This window comes from Corvus moneduloides, chromosome 19, assembly GCF_009650955.1.
Source record: "Corvus moneduloides isolate bCorMon1 chromosome 19, bCorMon1.pri, whole genome shotgun sequence".
NCBI classification, from domain to species: Eukaryota; Metazoa; Chordata; class Aves; order Passeriformes; family Corvidae; genus Corvus; species Corvus moneduloides.
The window spans coordinates 7,202,310-7,221,961 of record NC_045494.1 but is presented as its reverse complement, the minus strand read 5'-3'; the positions used below and the strand labels follow the sequence as shown (position 1 = coordinate 7,221,961).

Here is a 19,652-nt window from a genome sequence, read left to right as displayed (position 1 = left end):
TTTTTTGGAATGCTGTAGCAGAATATGTTGCTCGAAGTGGTGAATTACTGTACCTTGGGTTGCTTAGACTCTTGCTTCCCCTGTGCCATAGGGACAAGAGAAGGTTTGTTGGTCTGTGGTGGTGGTGGGAGCAGTGCTGAGGGCTGTGTGTGCCATGTGCTGACCTTCCCCTCTCACAGCCCTGGCTTGTGGGACCAGAGACGGGCAACAGAGCTGGGGAAGGGTCTGGATCACAAGTGTGATGAGGAGTGGCTGAGGGAGCTGGGGTTGTTTAACCTGGAGAAGGGAAGATCAAGGTGACCTTGCTCTCTACAACTCCCTGACAAGAGGGTGCAGCCAGGTGGGAGTCGGGCTCTTCTCCCAGGTAACAAGTGACAGGAGGACATAATCTTAAGATGCACCAGGGGAACTTTAGGTTGGAGATCAGGAGGAATTTCTTTATGGAAAGGGTGATTAGACATTGAAACGGGCGGCCCAGGGCGGTGTCACCGTCCCTGGAGGTGTCTGAGGAAAGACTGGATGTGGCACTCAGTGCCATGGTCTGGCTGGCAAGGTGGTGTTGGATCACAGGCTGGACTCCATGGGCTCGGGTCTTTTCCAGCCCCGTAGATCCCGTGGTTCTGTGAACGCCCCATCCTGCGCGTGGTGCGGATTCCGGGCGGGGCCGGCGCGGGCGCCGTTCCCGGGACTACATCTCCCAGCTGCCCCCGCGGCACGCAGGCGCAGTGCGGAGCTGGCGGCAGCGGGTGAGGCGGCGCGGCGCGGGGCGGCCCAGGGCTGGACACCCCCGGTCCCACCGGGCCCGGCTTGGACTCCCCGCCGGTGGCTGCCACGGGCGGGGCCGGCAGCTGCGGGGCAGAGGGAGTGGTGGAGAGGGGCGTCTGTGTGTCCCATGGGGTGAGGAGGGGGTTTGGAGTGAGGAGGGGGCTGTGGGCCTTGGCGTGAGGGGTCTGTGGGATGGGGGCTCTGTGAGGGGGGAGGGGCTGTCGGCTCGGTGTGGGGGGAATCACTGCCCCTGTGCCCCTGCCCAGGCTGAGGACAGCCGGCAGGCATGGTGGGTTACGACCCCGAAGCCAAGTGCGTGTCTACGGCGGAAGCGGCTGCAGCAGGATCAGCGTCTGGCTTGGTCACTCGGGTCCTTGTCAGCCCCTTGGATGTCCTCAAGATCCGCTTTCAGGTACCTCACTCGCGGCGTGCCCTGGGGCAAGGATGAATGAGCCTGTCAGGGAGCAGAGCTGATCGTGTCCTGGGTGAACAGGTCACTTGTGCAACCAGAGAGCACTAAATCCGCTCGTCAGCCTTCACCTACGTTGTGTACAGGTTATGCAAGGAATTAGGGCTATCCTGTGTCCACAACTTCTATTTATATAACTTAACTTGTGTGGGAATGGAATCTTGTGTTTCTCATAGTTCGCTCTCTTTCTCTGCTTTTGTGAATGACTTCCACTATCTGACTGAATTTCACCATCATCCCCTCCTGTTTCTTTGTGTTCATGGATGTTTTTATTCTTTTAGAACCCTTCATAAATAACATCCCAGTCAGATCTTGACTGTGATTCTGTGGGAGGGTAGAATGTCATCCCTTAGCATTGGCTGGCTGACAGGGTTGTGAATTCCTGAACTGGACGCTTGAACCAATGTTGAAGGGTGACATTGAAAATATTTTCTGCCGTTTCCTCCAGCTCCAGATCGAGCAGCTCTCCTCCAGAAACCCCGCGGCCAAGTACCACGGCATCCTGCAAGCTGTGCAGCGCATCTTCCGGGAGGAGGGCTTGACAGCCTTCTGGAAGGGCCATGTTCCCGCTCAGTTCCTTTCTGTTGGCTTTGGAGCCGTTCAGGTGAGGCGACCAGGCATCACCTGGGCAAAGTGTATGTACACAGGACACTGCTCTGCTCCCTCAGACCGGCTGTGTTCAGGAGTGGGAAGGATGTGTAGCTGTCTAAAACTGGTGTATAATTCCTAAGTTAATATTCCTGAGATTGCTGAACAGACTGGAGCACGGCGAGAGCAAACTGAGCTCTGTCTGTATCTGGTATCGTAGATAAACCTTCTCTGCTCCTGACACTTGGCTTAGCTGTTCATGCCCCAAGCCTGGGCAGTATTTTGCTTCTGGTCAGGGCTTGTTAGGAGAAAATCAGTGAAGCTGATGAGGGTGTTTTACACAGCATTGTTATGCTTAATTTGTAAACATTAACAACAGTTTTAGGAGCAGTGGCTGAAAGGGTAAAGGACTGCATATTTGTGACATGGTGAACACTCTTCTGGATACATAGAACATTAAAATGAGTTTTTCACGATTCTAAATGCAAGAATTATCAGAAGTGTTAGACACTAGAGTATCCCAAGCATTCCCCGCGCTGCTTAGTGATTTTTACACGTTGCAGGTTGGGGAGGACTTTTGAAGGACAGAGAAGGTGGTAACAAGTGGGGGGGGTGGAGCTCTTGGTGAAATGAAAGAGTGGGAGACCTCTGTGAGTCCTAAGGATCGGCTTCCTGACCAGTGTGCGTTTGTTTCTGCAAGTTCATGGTGTTTGAGAGCCTGACAGAGCTGGTGCACAACGTCACCTCCTTCAACGCCCGCGACTCCTTGGTGCACCTGGTGTGCGGGGGCCTGGCTGCCTGCACAGCCACGGTCGCAGTCCAGCCTGTGGACATGCTGCGCACCCGCTTTGCTGCCCAGGGTGAGCCAAAGGTGAGGCTTAGCATTCGTGTTGGAATTGTCATCCATAGCAGTGGCAATATTTCACGGGTCTGAAGATGCAGGAGGTTTGAAAGTACATGCAGCATGTGGGTTAAAATGAAGGAGCAGGTGCTGTTACAGGCAGTGTTTGCACTGTTGCCCAGTTATCCTCTGTGCTGTTGACACAGCTTTCCTAATTGTGTTTTGCTGCTTCTGATCCTGACAGGTGATCCAGAAAGGAGAAACCGTCCTTAACAGGATAACTCAGTTTTGCTTTCGCTGTTGACCTTTTATAGAACCCACTCCCCAGGGTGTTGAACATTGCATTTTTGAAACTTTCCACATGCAGAGAGTCATGTTTAGATAATGATGGGGATGATACTTGAAACCAGTCACCTTTCACCTGTGCTTCATGTTCTTATTTACACAAAAATTGGTCTCTGTGCTAAATAGGTCTGTAATAATGAGATCGATTTTTACCAGAGCCATTTCTGTACTTTGCCTGTATATGAACTGTGTTGCAGGAGTTAAGTGCTGTTAAAAGAAAAATAGTCATGTCTGTGATGTAGCTGGTCTCAGGACTCAGCTCTGTGCCTTGTTTCTTGTAAGTCACAAGGGCTTAGCACAGAACACTGAGGGTGTGGAAAATCACCTTGCTCATCACTTTGTGCTGAGGACAGTCAGTTGTATTTTGGGCAGTGGGAAATTCCTATACCCATTGCTGGGAAATGACCTGACCTTTGTTTTGCTGGTTTTAAGTTCACTGGAGAGTCACTCAGCCTCTTCCTTGTTGTCCAGATCTACCGCAACCTTCGCCATGCAGTGGTGACCATGTACCAGACAGAAGGGCCTCGGACTTTCTACAGAGGTTTGACCCCCACACTCGTTGCTATCTTCCCATATGCTGGTCTCCAGTTCTTCTTCTACAACATCCTGCAGCAGTTTTCCAAATGTGTGATTCCAGCTGAAGGAAAGAATGGAGGTAGGAACTTGGGACAGTGATGGCTGCAGTCAGGAGAGAAAGAGGATGAATGCTGGTTTGTGTGACTGATGTAAGCTCTGTTAGTCCTTTCACGTTTTTTGGTGCAACATCTGAAAAGTATCTCAATTTCCCACCTCTCATTCTTAGCCCTGCACCGAAATGCCACATTAAGTCCAATGGAGTTCACAAACAGCTTCCATTGTGGAATAACCGTGATGGAAGTGGGTGGATGGGAAAGTGAAGTGTCACAGGCCAGGTGCTCTTTCTTGAGCAGTGTCACGTTACTGATACTGTGGGAAGACAGTGCTGGCATAACCCTTCTCTGTTTCATTAGTGCTGTGGGGACAGGATTTCCTTAGTAAATCTGCCTGCAAATTCCAGCACAGCTATTAGAGAAGAGGATTTATTTAGTCTTCTTTAAAGCTGCTAGGCTCTTGATTTGATGTTTTTATGTTGGTTTCTAGCTCCATTGCAAGAGAACCTCATCCTGATGCAACCTGTCATCTTGGCAGTTCTAGATACCTGTGCCTCTTTGAGAGAGAGGGATGCAGCAGCAGCCTGGCTTTGTTCCTCAATGGAATCTCTTCAGCAGAGGAACTAGACTTTTCAATGTCGTGTCTGCATATTTAATTGTAGGTGGCAGAGGCTGATGGTGGTTTTGTGCTGGGGGCTCGTGTTTATCAGGAAAGAGTCTAATACAGAACTCCTTTCCCACAAGCCTCTGAAATCATCAGGCAGTGTCAGCTTGTGACATTCCAGTCCAGAATAAATCAGCCTGAGCAGTCAGGGGTGCAAGATTTCCAGTGATCAGGCTTTTACTGGGGCGGGGCATGAAAACTTTTCCATCCACTGTCAGCAAGTTGTCTGGTGACTGGAGATTGGGGTTTTTTGAGCAGAGCAAAACCATTAGTCAGTGTAATGGACCAAGAGGAGCTGGTCCTCTGATTCCAACAGACACTGCAACCCTGAAAAAATAGAGCTTGAGATTCTTTGGCCCAAACTATGCAGAAGAGGTGATGTAACTTCAAAGGACTTTTTTGACCTTACTTCTTGTGAAAAGTGATTTTTAACTTACCTTGTATGATCTTTAATCAGAATTCCCTGCTAATCCTCTCTTTTCCCTCATTGCTGTGCTTTTCCTTTTTTGCTTCTCAGGCAATGTTAAAAACCTTGTTTGTGGCAGCTGTGCTGGAGTCGTCAGCAAAACCCTCACGTACCCTTTGGATGTGGTCAAAAAGCGACTGCAAGTGGGTGGCTTTGAGGATGCTCGGGCAGCCTTTGGGCAGGTGAGAAATGTTGGAAGTGGTGGATTTTCCTGAGAATGGAGCTAGTCCAGTGCACTGGAATGCAGTGACAATCCACCAGTGGTACCTGTTGAGTTCATGTTGGGGTTGGGAGCTGCCACTGAGCATTGGTCTCGTTAATAATGTGAATTTATGCATGAACATACTGGGTTTATTTTATGACACTGTCCAACATACCTGTGCTCTGGCTTGTCATCCCTCTCCATCAACTATGTCTTGGAGCTGGGGGTGAGTCAGGCAGGCAAAGGGGGTTTTGATTTACTTTACTTTTCTAGTTGCAGCTTGGTATTTCTGATCCAGAACCAATTACTAGCAGAGGATGACACTGGCTCTGTGCTGGGGTCACTTGGCTGTCAGGCTCCTCTTCTGCAATTAATATTTTGGCGCAAGGAATAGGCACCAAGTGTTCAGCGTGTGTCTTTTGTATGAAAATGGCCTGAAATTCAAAGCTAATTAAATACTCTGGTGTTCTTTAGCACCATTGTTACCACCTTGAAATACACTTGAAGACAAATACAGATCTTTCAAGGAACTTTCTCTTTTTTTCCATGAAACGTGGAAATTTTCTCTTTTCCTTAAAATTCCTTGGATCTGAGAAGGAAATCAGTCTGTACCATAAGAAATTCTGGAATAGGATTTGGATGTCTCAGCCCATTGCATTGGATGCTTTTCCTCTTGCAGTGAGATACAGAATTTGTTCTTAGCATTGATGTGTCACAAGATGTTAAAACTGCACAGTGTAACACAACGACATGCAGACAGCTAATTTGGAAACTTCTAAGTGCTGTAACTGTGTTTTCTTTCTGTCAGAAAACTCAAAAATTGTCCCTTCTTAGAGAGTGAAGGGGATAGAAAACAGCAGCCGCACAATCTGAAATAATGACTTCACAAACCTGTGCCATAAATTTAAAGTCATGCTGTTGTTGCATGCAGAGGTTTTACAGCCATTCAATGAATGATGTGCATAAACCATTGCTGACCCTAAATGTGTACATTTCCTCTATCCTGCTCTCTCTAAACTGTCTCTGAAACTTTCAGTTAGTTTTAATATTATCCAGAAAGGCATCTCCAGGCTGCATGTCAAGATAATGTTTCTGTGGTATAGTTTGGAGATCTTTGTGGTTTTTTCCATTTGTCCTGAAGTTTTCTTGTTTAACCTTGTTGCCATTTCTCTCCCAGGTGCGGACGTACGGGGGTCTCCTGGACTGCATGAGGCAGATCATGCAAGAGGAGGGCCCAGGTGGGTTCTTCAAGGGCCTCTCTCCCAGCTTACTGAAGGCTGCCTTCTCCACTGGCCTCATCTTCTTTTGGTATGAGCTGTTCTGCGGCCTCCTGTGCGCCCTGAAGAGCCCCGAGAGCACAAGGAGGAAGGAAGGCTGAAAGGGATGTGTGTGGCTGCCTGCTGTTCTCCTCAGGAGGGGAGACTGATGGCCCTGCTCTGTCACGAGCGTGTTGGAAATGTCGGAGCTCCCCCATCCTGTGGGGAATCACCTCCTGGGACCAAGCAGAAGGAGAAGGCGACTGCAGTTCTGCTGGAGACACTGAGCTGCTTGGCTGGAAGCTGTTCAACAGAGCACTTTTCTTCTGTCTCCTCTCATATCAGTGCACATTCAGTGGGGAGAGGGGGAACCAACAGACCACTCCCTAGCAAGGCCTGTGCTCTGGAAAGGCACCCATAAAGCTGGTGAATCCCTGAGCTCGCCCTGGATCCCAGAGTGGGGATCCTGGCCCAGCCTAGTGCTGCTTAACCAGCCAAACACCACTTCCTAGCACTGCATCTGCACAGCTTTATTCCCTTGCTCTGTGCCTGCTGTTTGCACCAGATTCTTGTCTCAGTGTTGCACAGGTCACTCTGTCCTGCTGCTGTGAAGTCGGGTAAAGCCACGTTAGTACACAGACCCTCTGTTTTCCTTTCCTTTGCTGCCAGCTGCTGCTTCTTGGTCACCACTTGCTGGCTGTGCATTCTCTGTCATCTTAAACACAGCATCTTCTCTGATCATGCTGTGGACCAGACTTGTTCTTCCTTTAACTCCAGTCAGCTTGATTGTATCCTGAATTCCCATTTCACTTCCTGCGTGTGTGGCCATACATATCTTAGAGGTTTGCAGTGCCTCACTCACACTTTTTACAAGCAAACCTGCATATTAAGAGCCCCACTCTGATGGGATTCAATGCACAAACCCAATTCTTACTTCAGGGTTCTTTGCTTCAAAGCAGTGAGTAAACTAATGCTGTATAGAGTTAAGAAGTAATTACTCTAAATAATGAAGGGAAAGTCCTGTGGAAACTAGTAGTATTTTTATTATTATTTATTTAATATAGCACGTTTGAGCACGTTTGTGTCTAGCAAGTATTTCTGTATTTCAGAACCTCAGTCCCATACTGGTGCTAGCAGATGAAAATGTTTTGACAAGATTTGCTGAAGTGAAAGGAATGAACATCAAATGGGAATTGGTTGGCTGAGTGTGGTGTTTCACATGGGTGATTGAATTAGAGATGGAAAAGTGGTTTTTTTCTGGAGTTTCAAAGGTTTTATGAGAGGTTAAAAATCCCAACAAAACAACCTACCAACAACTCTGATTTATGTAACAGTGGAAAAGAGGAAAATTACTTTCTTCCTCCTCTTTTATTCTGTGTTTTTTCAAGCCTAGCAGGGTGTGGTTGGACTGTGTGGAAGGCAGAGTTCTGAACCCTGCCCACAAAAGCACGTTAGTCATCTGCGAGGGGTGGATAAGGCAGAGCACTGCAGTTATTTGGAGGATGGTTTGATGGTTCTTCTCTTAACACAGAGCTTTTCCCAGCTCTTTTGCAGTATTCAGGGTGTTAATCCCAAATGGTCTGGCCAAATTCCAGTGTGACCAATTCCATTCCGTTGACGCAACTTCTCCTGGCGATTTTGAGCATATCAGCATTGCTCACTTATCCTGAGCTATTGTGAGAGGCTGTTTTTAGAGAACAGCTGTTTCACTGGTGGCTGAGGTATCTGGAGAAATTCCTTGCAAATCCAGGCCAAATAACTTTGTGTCTGCTGTGGGTTTGAGATCTTGGAGTACAAAGTGGCCGTTTCACTGCAGGTGACTGAGCTGCGTAAAATTAAGTTCATTGAGCAGTGTTGGTGTCAGGCAGGAGGCCAATATGTGAGTCTTAAAGAGGCAGAGAGAGCTGCATGTACTCTAAAAATGGCTGTTTTGTTTAGAGGAGACAATGCAGAAAATGTGGAGTGAGTTTCTCCAAGCACCTCAATCCTGTTGGCATTTTCCTGTGTTATTTAGGCTGAGATTCCTCAAAATCTTCTTAACAATGTTTAGCCTTTGTTTATTGTTCACCTGTTGCTGTTGGAAAGACATCATAAGGAGTAATGAACTCAGCCTCATGACATCCTTCTGAGGGAGAGAAATGTGTCCTTTCAAAACAGACACAAACAGGTTGGGTTTGTTATTGTCTTTTGTTGCTGGTGAGAGGAATGTCGTCATGGTTAGCAGGGACAGGCCACAGCAGAAAATGTTCAGTGCTGACCTAGGCTTCCTTAGGAAATGGGGACTCATCCGTCCTGTCTAAACATTGCAAGACTTGTTTTCCACTTTATGTCAAAGAGCTGCTGTTAAACTGCACTAAATAGGGGGAAACTGGTTGGGAACTCAGCAGTGGGAAAGAACAGGAAGATCTGTGCTCTGCTAAGATGACGTTCCTCGAGGCTTCTGTGGAGTTTGGGGTGATGGGCATGGGCAGCTTGGCTGCTCCACAGAGAGGGTAGTGCTGGAGAGTATGGAGCAGCTTTTCCTCTCTGGGGTAGTTTTTTCCTCCACTCTGCATTAACTGAGCTTGCCTCCACCCAACAGATGGCACAGCCGGAGTTCAAGTTGTGTCTGTCTGGCCCAGGCTGTGGAAGAGACACTCTCTGGTCGCAGGACTTTGGGCTGCGAGTCACAAATATTGCAGGCCCATAAAGGCATCTGGGCTTCCAGTGAGAGGGAGAAAGACATGAAAACCTCAACAATATTAGGAGCTGCATCCAACAGTCACTTCATCATTCACCTCTGATCAGCTGCACCTGTCCCTCACAGATTTCTCATGTGCACTTTGCTGGGGAAAGCACTCTAAGAGGAATGTTGTTTTCTCTGCGGGATTGAGGCTGAATGAAGCACTAGGAGGACAGGTCTTATTTGTCATGCTGCTCTGCCGAAATGCACGCTGTTAGGAGCTAAATTTCTTAAAATTAGAGGAGCAGGAGAGGTGAGAGATCTGTGGTCACCTTGTTCTCCCATGTGCTGGCACAGATTTGCTCTTGGAAGCTGCGCCCTCCCATTTAGTGTGAAGTGACTCAACGCAGCAAGTGCCTCGCTGTGAGACTTGGCCAGTTTTGGCCATTGGGATTTCCTTCCAAGCTAATCCTATCACCAGGGATTTGCCTGCAGTTCACCTCACAAGCTGCTCAGCAGTTGCGTTTGTTTTCTTCTAGTGCCTTTTACCATCAGAACGTCCAAAAGCTCCTTAGCAGGCAGAGCACAGGCGAGGAGTTGTGCCGTGGTTGTTTGCAGCTCCACCACAGCACTGAGCCAGCCTCGTACGCACAAGATCTGCGAGGAACATGCTGCTTCCTGCAGCGATGGCTGCCTCACCGACTTCCTAGGACAGTCCCACTCTCAGGATGCTCATCCAGAGCTGCACAGCATCATTTTTGACAAGAAATTAATGTTTTACAGTCGGGACTGGAATGGATCGTATTTAATTTGGATTTAAGTTTCTCTTGTGATGTAGAAACTGTAACTGTGGCATTTTGCTGTGTTGCCTGAGTGGATATTTTGCAGCTGCTGTTTCCTGAAGGCGTCCGAGCACAACACGCACAGTGTGTGCCTACCTTTGAGACAAGGTACATTAAATATTTTGTTATGTACATGTCTGGCTGCAGTTGGTTTATTCCTATCCTCTTTGTGCCTATGCTGGACCCCGCAGGAACAGCGTGGCCTTCCTGAAGGGAAGGATAATCAGGGCCCAGAGCGTGGGGCAACAGGAGCCTTTTGGATTTCCCTTCCCACTGCCTGCTTGTGGATGCTCCTCAGCAGTAGGCAGAACGGTACCCTCTGTGTTGGGTATCGCTGTTGAGAACTGCACCAAAAGGGATCGGCCGAGGGGGATTTGTGCAGCCCAGTCCCACTGCTGTGTCCTGGAGGGGCTTTTGGAACTGTGGTGGCCAGTTCTGAGCCTCACACCCTCGGTGGGTGAGTTCAGGCTTTGTATTCAGCCAGGCCATGCAGTGCTAGCAAGAATGTTCCCAAACCGTTCTGTGTTCCCTCAGCCATTCTCTGGTTTCAGCAGCCTGGCTGCTCTGCTGTGAAGGCTTCACCCCCTGCGGGGTCTTCCCTCGTGAAATGGTTGAGATTTGAGAGGAAAAACGTGAAGTGTGTTATACCATACTCAGCTCTTGTTGCAATGCGTTGGTTTAGTGCATCTCCCCTTTCCTGACTTTTTTCTACTCAGTTTTTAATACCACTCGGCTGCAGCCTGCCCTGGCCCGGAGAGAAGGGCGGAATTCACGCCGTTATCACCCGTAGAGCGCCGGGACAGCCCCGCGGGGGACCAGGACAGAGGGGTGAGTGCTGCCCGCGACCTGCCGGGGGCGGGGGGAGAGTCGGAAAAGCAGCGGCTGTGCCCTGGGGGTGTCTGGGGAGGCACCCGGGAGCAGCCCCCTGTGCCTGGGGGTGTCCAGGGGAACGGGGGGCAGCCGGCCGTGCGCGGGAGGGTGTCTGGAGGGGCAGCCGCCCGTGCCCCCGGGAGTTTCCCGAGGAGCAGCCGGCCGTACCCGGGGCTCAGCCCGCCGTGCCCCGGCGCTCGCAGGCGGTGGCGCTGCCGCAGCTGCCGCCACTCCCCCGCCCGTCCCGGCCCGTCCCTCCCCCGGCTCGGGCGAGGAAATGACCTAAGAGGAAACCTGGGCCGTGCCGGGAGGGCGCGGGGCTCGGGAGGTGCCGGCGATGCCCCGGCGGCCGGAGGACACAGCGGGGGCGGCCGGCAGGTCGGTGGGGCTGCGCCCGGCTCCCCCTGCCCGGCCCGGGGCAGCGCGGGGGCTGCTTTCCCCGGGATCCGCCTGTCCCTCCGTCCGGTGGCCCTTGGGCTTGTGCCAGCCGCGGGGTTGGAGCGACGGGAGGCAGCGGCGGCGGTTCCTGGGGGCTCCGGTGGTCCAGCTGCCCCGGGCAAGAGGCGTCTCGGCGCTGGGAAGTTCCACGTGCGGCTCGGCGGGGATGGGATGGGAGTCCCGGGGGCTGGCAGAGCCCCTGGGGCAGATACTATGGGGTGGCAGAGGAGACTCTGCACTGCTCTCTCTCCTTGTAGTGGTCAGGACTTGTTCAGCCCATACGGCCAGGTGTGACCCCGCGGGTCATAGGTGCCCTGGCACTTGAGCTGATGGATCACCGGCACATTGAGGGTGCCTACTCCAACTGTGTCAGTCCCCGGGGCGGCTCGTTTAGCAGGGGCCAGTGGCAGAGGAGCAGTCGGTGCCTACAGGTGCCCCATGTCATCCACTGCTACCAGCCCTTCAGACGAGGAGGTGCTGGCAGCAGAGTCTCTAGTGCTGACGAGACCTGGCTGGCTCGGTGTTCACACGCTGTGGTTTGCTCTAGGCAGGGTTATTTGGCACAGCAGTTCAAAGCAGCCGTGGCCATCCCAGGGAGCCGTGGGGACGGAAGCTTCGGGAGAGGGGCTGGGCAGCGGCGGTACAGACGCTGCCAGACGGGCTCGGGCGCTTCCCGCTGTGCTGCGTGAGGCACTGAGCTCTCGCCAGGTTCCTTCTGCGTGGAGATGCTGCCGGTGGGACACGGGGCTGCTGGTGATCTCGGGCTGCTCCACTGGCAGTGCAGCATGGCATGAGTCCACATGCAGAGAGACGAGAGGTCGGCTAGCAACGTGTTTGCCAACTAGGCATGGCACGGAGGGCACCCAGCTGCTGGTGAATCCACCTGGGAAAGAAACCCGTGTGCCAGTCCCCGGGTAGGTGAGAGCTTTGAGTGCGAGAGCAGTGTCGGCAGGTGGTCACCCCCATGGCTGCTCTCTGCTGTGAGTAACTGTTGTGCTGTGTGTGAAGGGTCTGCCCACTGTACCTGTCCCATGCCCCTAAAGGCTCTTGGGCTTTGATCTGGGTAGGGACCTGTTTGCAGAGGGGGGTGAGTAATGGCCGAAGAATTTCGACGAGCTGGCAAAACTCATTTGGCTGATTGCCTTCTCGTGTTTGTGCTGTCGGTCTGGCCAGCCCTGCATTTCCATCCAGCAGATCCTGTGTGAGCAAGCCGTTTCTCTCTGTGCCGTGCGTACCCTCTTGCTGTCTTCATTGTGTCACGAAGCAGAAGAAAATCAATTTAGAGACTAGTTAGGAGCACTGTTGGTGCTGCAGAGCAGTGCTTGACTGCAGAGGAATGGGATGGGAGCTGTTGCTGTTGGGGATTTGGCTGCTGAGTTTGCTGTGCTGTGCTGGGAACTGAGGGAGCCTGGCTCTGGTGCAGGAGAGGTGCTCTGGTGAGCATGTGTTGGATGCTTTTGTGCTGGCTTTGATTCTTGCTAGATTTTTGTAAGAAAGCAGCTGAATTGGTGTTTCCAAGGCCCAAGGGAGCAGTGTGTGCTTCCCTGTGATACAGCCACAGGGAAATATTCTGAAGTGAGATAGGTATATTTTGGGTCTGCTTTGCCTGTAACATATATCAGAAAAATATAAAGACTCTGAAGATGAAGTTCTATCATCAGCTGGTAGGAAACAAGGCTTTATAAGATGTGGGAATGAGGATTTGCCTGGATCTAGGGCTGGAGTTGGTGCCCTAATAAAAGAGGAGTTTCCTTGGGGTGGGGAGCTGTCAGGAAACAGCCTGTGCTCCAGCACTACCTGGGATTTGTGGAATGGCAAATGGGTGAAGCTTTGCCTCTGTCCAACTAAGCTCTGTGTGCTCCCTCCCCAGGGACTGTCACTAGCTCATCCATTGCCCTGACTCTTGCCCTTGGAGGAAACCAGTCATGGGGGAAACAGGCAAAGAAGAGTACAAAATACAGTCCTTCGACTCCGAGACTCAGAAGCTGCTGAAAACAGCCCTCAAAGGTCAGCAGGTTTTTATGAGCTCCTCTGCCACGCACAGTTTCTGCACCATTTAACGTGACTGTACCGGGCCCTGCACAGACCTTGGTTGCTTTCCAGGTACCCCAGAGCAATCAGGGGCCAAAGAGGGCTGCGTCCTGACAGTATTTCTCTTCTCTGCAGACCCCAGTAACGTGGACCTGGAGAAAGTGGCCAACATTATAGTGGACCAGTCCCTCAAAGACTGTGTGTTCAGCAAGGAGGCTGGGCGCATCTGTTACACCATCATCCAGGTGAGAGCTCGTGTCTGGACAGCGAAACACCTGGGCTGTGTTGTGTGGGTTGTCCCTGGGCTGGGCCAGGAAGGGCTTTGCCCCAGCCACGTGCTCTGACCCCTTGGCCATCTCTCCTCTCCCTCTCCCTCTTCTCTCCTCTCTTCCCACTTGCCCCATGCAGTGGCAGCATCCAGAGGAGCAGTGGGCTGGCACAGGCAGCGAGTTGCAGCTTTTCTGCCTCTCCGGGAATCACAGCAGGGTATCTGTGTGGTTCTGCATCCCCCTGCCCCTCTGGCAGCCCTGTTTCATCCCTCCATCCTGCTTTTGTGGGCTCGTAGGCAGAGAGCAAACAAGTTGGCCAGAGCATCTTCCGGAGGAGCCTGCTGAACCGGCTGCAGCAGGAGTACAAGGACAGGGAGGAGCTGCGCACCCGCTCACTCCAGGCCTGGATCTGCTACGTCACCTTCATCTGCAACATCTTCGACTACCTGAGGGTGAGGAGCTGGAGCAGGAGCACCCAGCTGCTGCTGCCTGGAGTGCCAGAAGGGCCTGGGCATCCCAGGATACCAGGGCAGGAGTGTTGGGTGCGTGTTGTACAGAGCCCCAGGGCCATGGGGGCCAGAGCTGGTTCTCCGCACAAGGATGCTGTCAGGGCTCGTGCTACCTACAGGCTTGGAGAAGCAGAGGAAGTCTTCAGGAACAGTCACAAAGTCTCAGCTTCCTCATTTTGTACCTGGTGTTTGAAATCCCGATTTGCCAGCTCCCAGATGTCCCAGATTGCACTGGTTTAGTTGCTGTGGAGTTTGCTGACGGAGTTTGCCTTCAGGCCTTTGTGCAGTGTGTGAACTTTGAATTCCTGCTTGGAGTAGATGTAAAAATGATGCAAGTAGAGCTGCAGGCAGGAAAAATACTGTTGGAACAGGTGTATTTCCCACGACTACCTGCTTACATTTAAAAATAGATGTTTTTTACATCATTTGTTCAGCTCCTCTGCTTCCTAGAGACTCAAATGTCTGATCTCTGATGTAAATCCCACTAATACAGCACAGCTAAATCCTGCTCCATTCTCCTTTGGAGTGCAGCAAGGGAATAACTATTTAAAATAGCTGCAGACTCCTTTCTGGCTCCAGGCTGATGATGTTCCTTCTCCTTGCAGGTGAACAACATGCCCATGATGGCTCTGGTGAACCCTGTGTATGACTGCCTGTTCCGGCTGGCACAGCCCGACAGCCTGCAGAAGGAGGAGGAGGTGAGTGCAGGGAAGAGCTGCTGATGTGCCTGTTGTCCTGCCAAGGACCTGTAAAAAGCACAGCCCAGGGGGTGCAGAGGAGCCTCCATTGCTTTATGTTCAGCCATCTGCTCTTCCTTCTGAAGGTGGACTGCTTGGTCCTGCAGCTCCACCGCATCGGTGAGCAGCTGGAGAAGATGAATTCCCAGCGGATGGATGAGCTCTTCTCCCTCCTCCGAGATGGCTTCCTTCTGCAGGAGGGGCTCAGCTCCCTGTCCCAGCTCCTGCTGCTGGAGATCATCGAGTTCCGGGCTGCTGACTGGAAGATGACGGACGCTGCCCAGAAATATTATTACAGCGAAGTGACGGATTAACTCCCGCGGCAGAGAAGGGGAGTCCCCAGCACCTTCACCAGCAAGCTTCATACCAAGTTGGAATTTTTCACATTAATTTTTTAGCACTTCCTGTAAATAGGATTTATACTGGCTAGAGCCTCTGTACACCTACTGTCAGATGCAGCTGGTGCTGGTCTGACTTTGGAGGTTCAGAGCAGTGGAAAGTGCAGATTTAACCCACCAAGTTCTCCCACTGATTTTGTCTTAATACTGGGCTGCTGCCAGCCAAGGGCTTGGGAGGCTTCTAGCTCACACCAGCATTTTCTATGAGTGTTAAGGAAAGCACAGTTTAGGCTGAGAACATTTTGCTTCACCCCAAAGCCAGCAGAGCTGTGGGAGGCAGCGGAGAAATCTCCCAGCTCAGGTTGTACGTGGTTCTCTGTGACAGGTCACAGAACACATCATGGCCTCACAAACAACTCAACCAAGTGCTATTTTTCTCAGACTCCCTCCAGCATGCTGGCTGCACCTGCATGCACACAGCCTCTCTTACAGCCAGGAATACCTGCCATGGGGCAGCCTGTGACAGGAGAGGTCCCTGAGCACATGCAGGAATGGGATTTGTAAGTTTTATACAATAACTGTCACCTTTTTTTCAGAATTTTTCAAGTTTCAGCTACAGTATGTTTCTTATAAGAATAGGAGAGGAAGAAAGGAAACAGTCTATTGAAGGATTTTTTTCTAATAAAAGTTTTCCATTAATGTGTGCCCTGCTTTCTCCCTGTGCAGCTGCTGAGCTCTGAGCAATACTGAAGGGTTGCTCCTGCCTGAAGCCCTAAAGCTGTGATAACTCAGTTTCTGCTCCAGTGTAGGGCCTCAGGGCTTTACATAACCAGGGTGGCTGGAGCAACAGAGACAAAGGTCTGCAATCGGGAAACCTTTCCCATAAAACTGGTTTTATTAACATTCCCATCAAATCTGTGCAGACAATGTTGCTGATGACCAGAACCAAAAATCAAAAAGGGCCTTTTATTGCCTGTTGTACTAATCCCTCTAAGGCTGGTTATGGTGTGGAAGAGGATCCAGCTCTGCTCGTAGCTCTGTAGCCAAAAACATTGCTGATTTGAGGAGCAGAGATACTTTCAGATGCCCAGGAAACAGGTGAGTGAAAGGTGATTTTGTTTAGCATTGCTGTAAGAAAAACATCTAAGGCTTGTCTTCACAGGGAAGTGATTATGAAATAACTGGAGCATCCCTGCTGGGGCTGGTAACTCAGACCCCCCCTTTCCCCATCCAGACAAGCACAAAGAAAAAGAACCTCATGGGGATCGTGTGAGCTTTCCCTGGGTTAGATCAGAAGCTGCCTGCAAGGGATGTTCCACCTTTCCCTCTCCCAGGCTGGCAGCCCTGGGGCTCTGCTCTCCAGGCCGTGGCAGCGTGTCCCATGCAGGGTCCCTACCACCAGCGGAAGTGGGCATATGCCCGGTTGGCCTCTGCCATCTTGTGCAGGACGTGCTTCCTCTTGATGACGGGCCCCTCGTTGTTGAAGGCCAGGAGCAGCTCCTGGGAGAGCTTTTCTGGCATCATTGTCCGGCGGTGCTTGTTCTCCCTGCACTCGGTGATCAACCACTTCATGGCCAGGAAGCGCTTCCGATTGTCCGTCAGTGGGACGGGCACCTGGGCAAGGGTTAAACCACGGCAGTTATCAGCAACCTGCTCCTCCCCAGCAGCCACACAGCACCAGCTGGCACCTGCAGATGTTCACTGTGCTGCTCTCTGCAGCCAGACCCGCTCCCGACAGCTGAGCCCTGCCAGTTCTCCTGCTCTGTCCTTAGGAACTGGCCACTGCTACCAAAATGGAAATGCTGGCCTGTTTGGGAGCTGGATCCAGGCTGGTGTGTGTTAGCAGAGATGGGAGATGGTCACCCCATCCCTGCACTGAATACAGAGAAGTCACAGAATCAGAGTGGTTTGGGTTGGAAGAGACCTTAAAGATCATCTAATTCCAAATACCTCCACATCTCACCTCTCCTTCAGGTCCCAAGGGTTGCAGAGCCTGTACTCAGAGACAAGTTCTGCTTGTGTTTTAAATACCCACAGGATCTAGGTGACCCATTTTGCCACGCTGACCTACCCCAGGGCTGTGGGACCTCTCCCCAAGCAACATGGTGCAGTGGATAGGACTGGTAATCCAAGCACTACCAATTCTTTTGCTGCTGATCTCTGTCTCCTTGGAAAAGACTTGCTGTGTATTTCTCCTCGCATCTAGTCAGAGAACCAGAGACTGCTGCTGATTAATGGCTGGACTTGATTGATCTTAGAAGTCTTTTCCAACCTTAGTGATTCTGTGACAGGGGAATCACAATACTCATAGGTGGGGATCCTGATTCTGGACAGTTTCTAGGTGCTGGTTTATTCCAGATTGCGAAGGGGCTCTTTCAAGGAGAGAAGATCTTGAGCTGATGGGGTGGAAATCAGTTCATCTGCCTCCCTGCCTAATTTCTCCCAACCAGATGTGCTCCCAGCCCCCCTTTCACCTGGTAGGTTTTGCCTCCTTTGGTGATGTTGCTGAGCCCAATGATGGGCTGGCAGTTCTTGAGAGCCTGGTGGAAGATAACGTAGGGGTTGCATTCAATTGTCTCCTTCTCATTTTCTGGAGCTTTGTGGTACTTCTCCAGCTGCTTCCTCTTAATGGTCTCCAGAGTCTTGGAAGAAAGGCAAGAAAGAAGACATACAGAGCAGATGGATTCTCCCACTCCATGATGTTACATCACTTTTACAGGCACCCCGTTTTCACCTGAGCAGCTGGTCCTCCAGCCCCAGAGGCCAAAGACCCATTGGGAATTCTTTAACTCAAGTTTTACTTCACCTTCTTCCAGCTCTTCAGACTGTTTTATCAGACACTGCATTTGGGGTGAGGGGGACAAGCAGCACAAACCCGGGCCAGAAGCCAGGGAAGGGCAGGGACAAAGTGGAGGCTGGAATAGGGGTCTGTGCACTGAGCATCCTCCCCTGCAAAGCCTGGACTCCAGAGCCCAGAGCCCATGTGCTCTTCTGTAACAAGGAATCAGCAGTCAATTGGAAACATTTGGGTAAAATGTGTTCCCATTTCAAGGGATTTCAAGGGTGGAAGAGACCAGATGGGACCACCAGTTAATACCAATTGCTGTGGGTCAGAGCAGGCTCAAAGCTCTGTCATATAGGTGACACATTTGTGGGACTTCAAGGGCAAGTTATACAGAGGGTAAGGCATGACAGAGAGCTGGAAAGATGATGTTTAGAGAAAATGATGCTTTATGCAGTACAGAAGGACACAGGGATACTGAAGGATGGAAAGAGAAGGTTCTCCATGAAGCTCTTACCTGCTGGTCTGTGAGCCAACAAGGGTGGGGCAATGTACATTTTATCAAACAAACCATGGTTTATCAGAGGAATCATGCTGAGAGCAACGTGTGGCAGAGGGAAACACATCAAGACCACAGAGATGGACCACCCAAGTTCTGGTAATTTCCAATTCCAGTGAGTTTGACATCCTAGCCTTCCATTTTGTCTTGTTTTAACGTAACAGTGAGAAGAAACATGAATTCTTACCTGAGACATGAGGCTTCTGGCCAGCACTTTATTTCCACTCTTCATCATCATATTGGTGAATTTACTGTAAACACAAAGTCAAATGGGATCTGATATGAATTCTGATTTTATCACACACAGAAATAAGCCCCCCACCCCCATTCCTTTGTGTTGTTCCCATGGTTAAGTGTGGGTGCTGCCAGATCTGCTGTAATTATCTCTAATCACTGTAAGACAATGGACTGGTTGATGGGAAAAGATTAACCCAGAATATAGGGATTATGCTGTAACAAAAGGCAATATTCAGCCAGCAGGTGAAGGTCGAGGAGGGCAGCATAGCTCCCAGCCGTTTCTGAAGAGAGGAGTAGCTGCTGCTTTCTCTGACCTAATCATGGGGTCGCTGAACACGGAACTGGAGAGAGAGGGAGGAGCAGCTTTGATTAGTTGAACAGCCTTAAGCTCCATTTGTTCCCTTTCCTCCTCAGTCAGCTCCTCTAAAGGTTTCTGATACGATTCCTTTTTCACTTCTGGCTCCAGGTAGCTGGGGTTGTAGCGGCTCCATCTCACCGGCACCATCCTGCAAGGAACGGGAGAAGCGGGGCTGTAACCCAAGGCACGCGCTGTGTCGTGACAGGGATGCAGCTGGACAGACGTGGACAGATGTGGACACGCCTCAGAACGACATGTTAGATGTGAGAGGCATCAGTGGCAGTGGGGCGAGCAGCTCGGGCGGGGTTCTATCCCTTTTTTCACATTTTCGCATTGGAAGCGGCTGCCCAGGGAGGCGGTGGAGTCACCATCCCTGGCGCTGGGTGATGCGGTTCAGGGATTACAGTGGCAGTGCTGGGTGCACGGTCGGACTGCATGACCTTAAAGGTCTCTTCCAGCCTTGATAATTCTACGCCTGTATGAGCCCAGCAAAAACAGGCGGGCGACCTGTCCGTGTGCTCCCGGTGCGGCGCACACCGTCCCCGCACCCCTCGTGCGCTCCCGGTGAGCCGCCCCGCGGCCTCGCCCCGCGCTGCCCGTGTTCCCCCGGTGGGCCGCAGCCCCCAGTGCCGCCCGTGCGCCCCCGGGAAGCCCCTCGCCCCCTCTCCCCGCTCACCGGGGCAGCCAGGCCCGCAGCCGCCAACCCAGCCCCGCCGCGCTGGGCGCCGCCATCTTCCCTGCGCGCGCGGCCGCGCGGGGCGGGGCCACCCTGGCCGGGGGCGGGCCCGGAGTTGG

The 19,652-nt window shown here is 51.6% G+C and overlaps 3 protein-coding genes across 5 annotated transcripts; 2 read left to right on the top strand and 1 right to left on the bottom strand.

Moving 5' to 3' along the window:
* The first annotated feature begins 658 nt into the window (after nt 1-658).
* SLC25A19 (solute carrier family 25 member 19) lies at nt 659-12,976 on the top strand. Of its 3 annotated transcripts, none has more exons than XR_004243907.1 (9): nt 659-746; nt 1,032-1,177; nt 1,683-1,838; nt 2,523-2,693; nt 3,480-3,663; nt 4,819-4,949; nt 6,147-9,837; nt 10,446-10,557; nt 12,908-12,976. XR_004243907.1 is itself a non-coding variant. In XM_032129399.1 (7 exons), the coding sequence occupies exons 2-7, from the start codon at nt 1,052-1,054 to the stop codon at nt 6,345-6,347; spliced, it is 969 nt and encodes a 322-aa protein (XP_031985290.1). In that variant the 5' UTR covers nt 758-897; nt 1,032-1,051; the 3' UTR covers nt 6,348-9,863. The 3 variants fall into 3 exon arrangements, 1 of the variants encoding a protein (XP_031985290.1); XR_004243906.1 differs by lacking the exon at nt 659-746 and adding an exon at nt 758-897; XM_032129399.1 differs by lacking the exons at nt 659-746; nt 10,446-10,557; nt 12,908-12,976 and adding an exon at nt 758-897 and having other exon boundaries at nt 6,147-9,863.
* On the top strand, nt 10,871-15,625 carry MIF4GD (MIF4G domain containing). The gene is made up of 6 exons (XM_032129401.1): nt 10,871-10,977; nt 12,908-13,044; nt 13,204-13,313; nt 13,634-13,789; nt 14,452-14,544; nt 14,670-15,625. Exons 2-6 carry the CDS (start codon nt 12,963-12,965, stop codon nt 14,895-14,897), a joined length of 669 nt encoding a protein of 222 aa, XP_031985292.1. The 5' UTR covers nt 10,871-10,977; nt 12,908-12,962; the 3' UTR covers nt 14,898-15,625.
* Nucleotides 15,626-15,782: 157 nt separating this feature from the next.
* MRPS7 (mitochondrial ribosomal protein S7) lies at nt 15,783-19,615 on the bottom strand. Its single transcript, XM_032129400.1, has 5 exons — nt 19,534-19,615; nt 18,814-19,005; nt 18,450-18,513; nt 17,396-17,563; nt 15,783-16,535 (listed from the first exon to the last, which is right to left on the bottom strand). The coding sequence occupies exons 1-5, from the start codon at nt 19,587-19,589 to the stop codon at nt 16,314-16,316; spliced, it is 702 nt and encodes a 233-aa protein (XP_031985291.1). The 5' UTR covers nt 19,590-19,615; the 3' UTR covers nt 15,783-16,313.
* Between the last annotated feature and the right edge of the window lie 37 nt (nt 19,616-19,652).

What these genes read in the sequence shown, in the direction of transcription:
- MRPS7 (XM_032129400.1), bottom strand. Translation starts at nt 19,589, where the DNA reads ATGGCGGCGCCCAGCGCGGCGGGGCTGGGTTGGCGGCTGCGGGCCTGG. An exon ending in CTGCGGGCCTGGCTGCCCCG is followed by an intron (nt 19,006 to 19,533) that starts GTGAGCGGGGAG and finishes CGTTCCTTGCAG; the next exon opens with GATGGTGCCGGTGAGATGGA. An exon ending in CCAGAAGCCTCATGTCTCAG is followed by an intron (nt 17,564 to 18,449) that starts GTAAGAATTCAT and finishes CTTTCTTCCAAG; the next exon opens with ACTCTGGAGACCATTAAGAG.
- SLC25A19 (XM_032129399.1), top strand. Translation starts at nt 1,052, where the DNA reads ATGGTGGGTTACGACCCCGAAGCCAAGTGCGTGTCTACGGCGGAAGCG. An exon ending in TCCTCAAGATCCGCTTTCAG is followed by an intron (nt 1,178 to 1,682) that starts GTACCTCACTCG and finishes CGTTTCCTCCAG; the next exon opens with CTCCAGATCGAGCAGCTCTC. An exon ending in TTGGCTTTGGAGCCGTTCAG is followed by an intron (nt 1,839 to 2,522) that starts GTGAGGCGACCA and finishes TGTTTCTGCAAG; the next exon opens with TTCATGGTGTTTGAGAGCCT.
- MIF4GD (XM_032129401.1), top strand. Translation starts at nt 12,963, where the DNA reads ATGGGGGAAACAGGCAAAGAAGAGTACAAAATACAGTCCTTCGACTCC. An exon ending in TCTGTTACACCATCATCCAG is followed by an intron (nt 13,314 to 13,633) that starts GTGAGAGCTCGT and finishes GTGGGCTCGTAG; the next exon opens with GCAGAGAGCAAACAAGTTGG. An exon ending in GCCTGCAGAAGGAGGAGGAG is followed by an intron (nt 14,545 to 14,669) that starts GTGAGTGCAGGG and finishes TTCCTTCTGAAG; the next exon opens with GTGGACTGCTTGGTCCTGCA.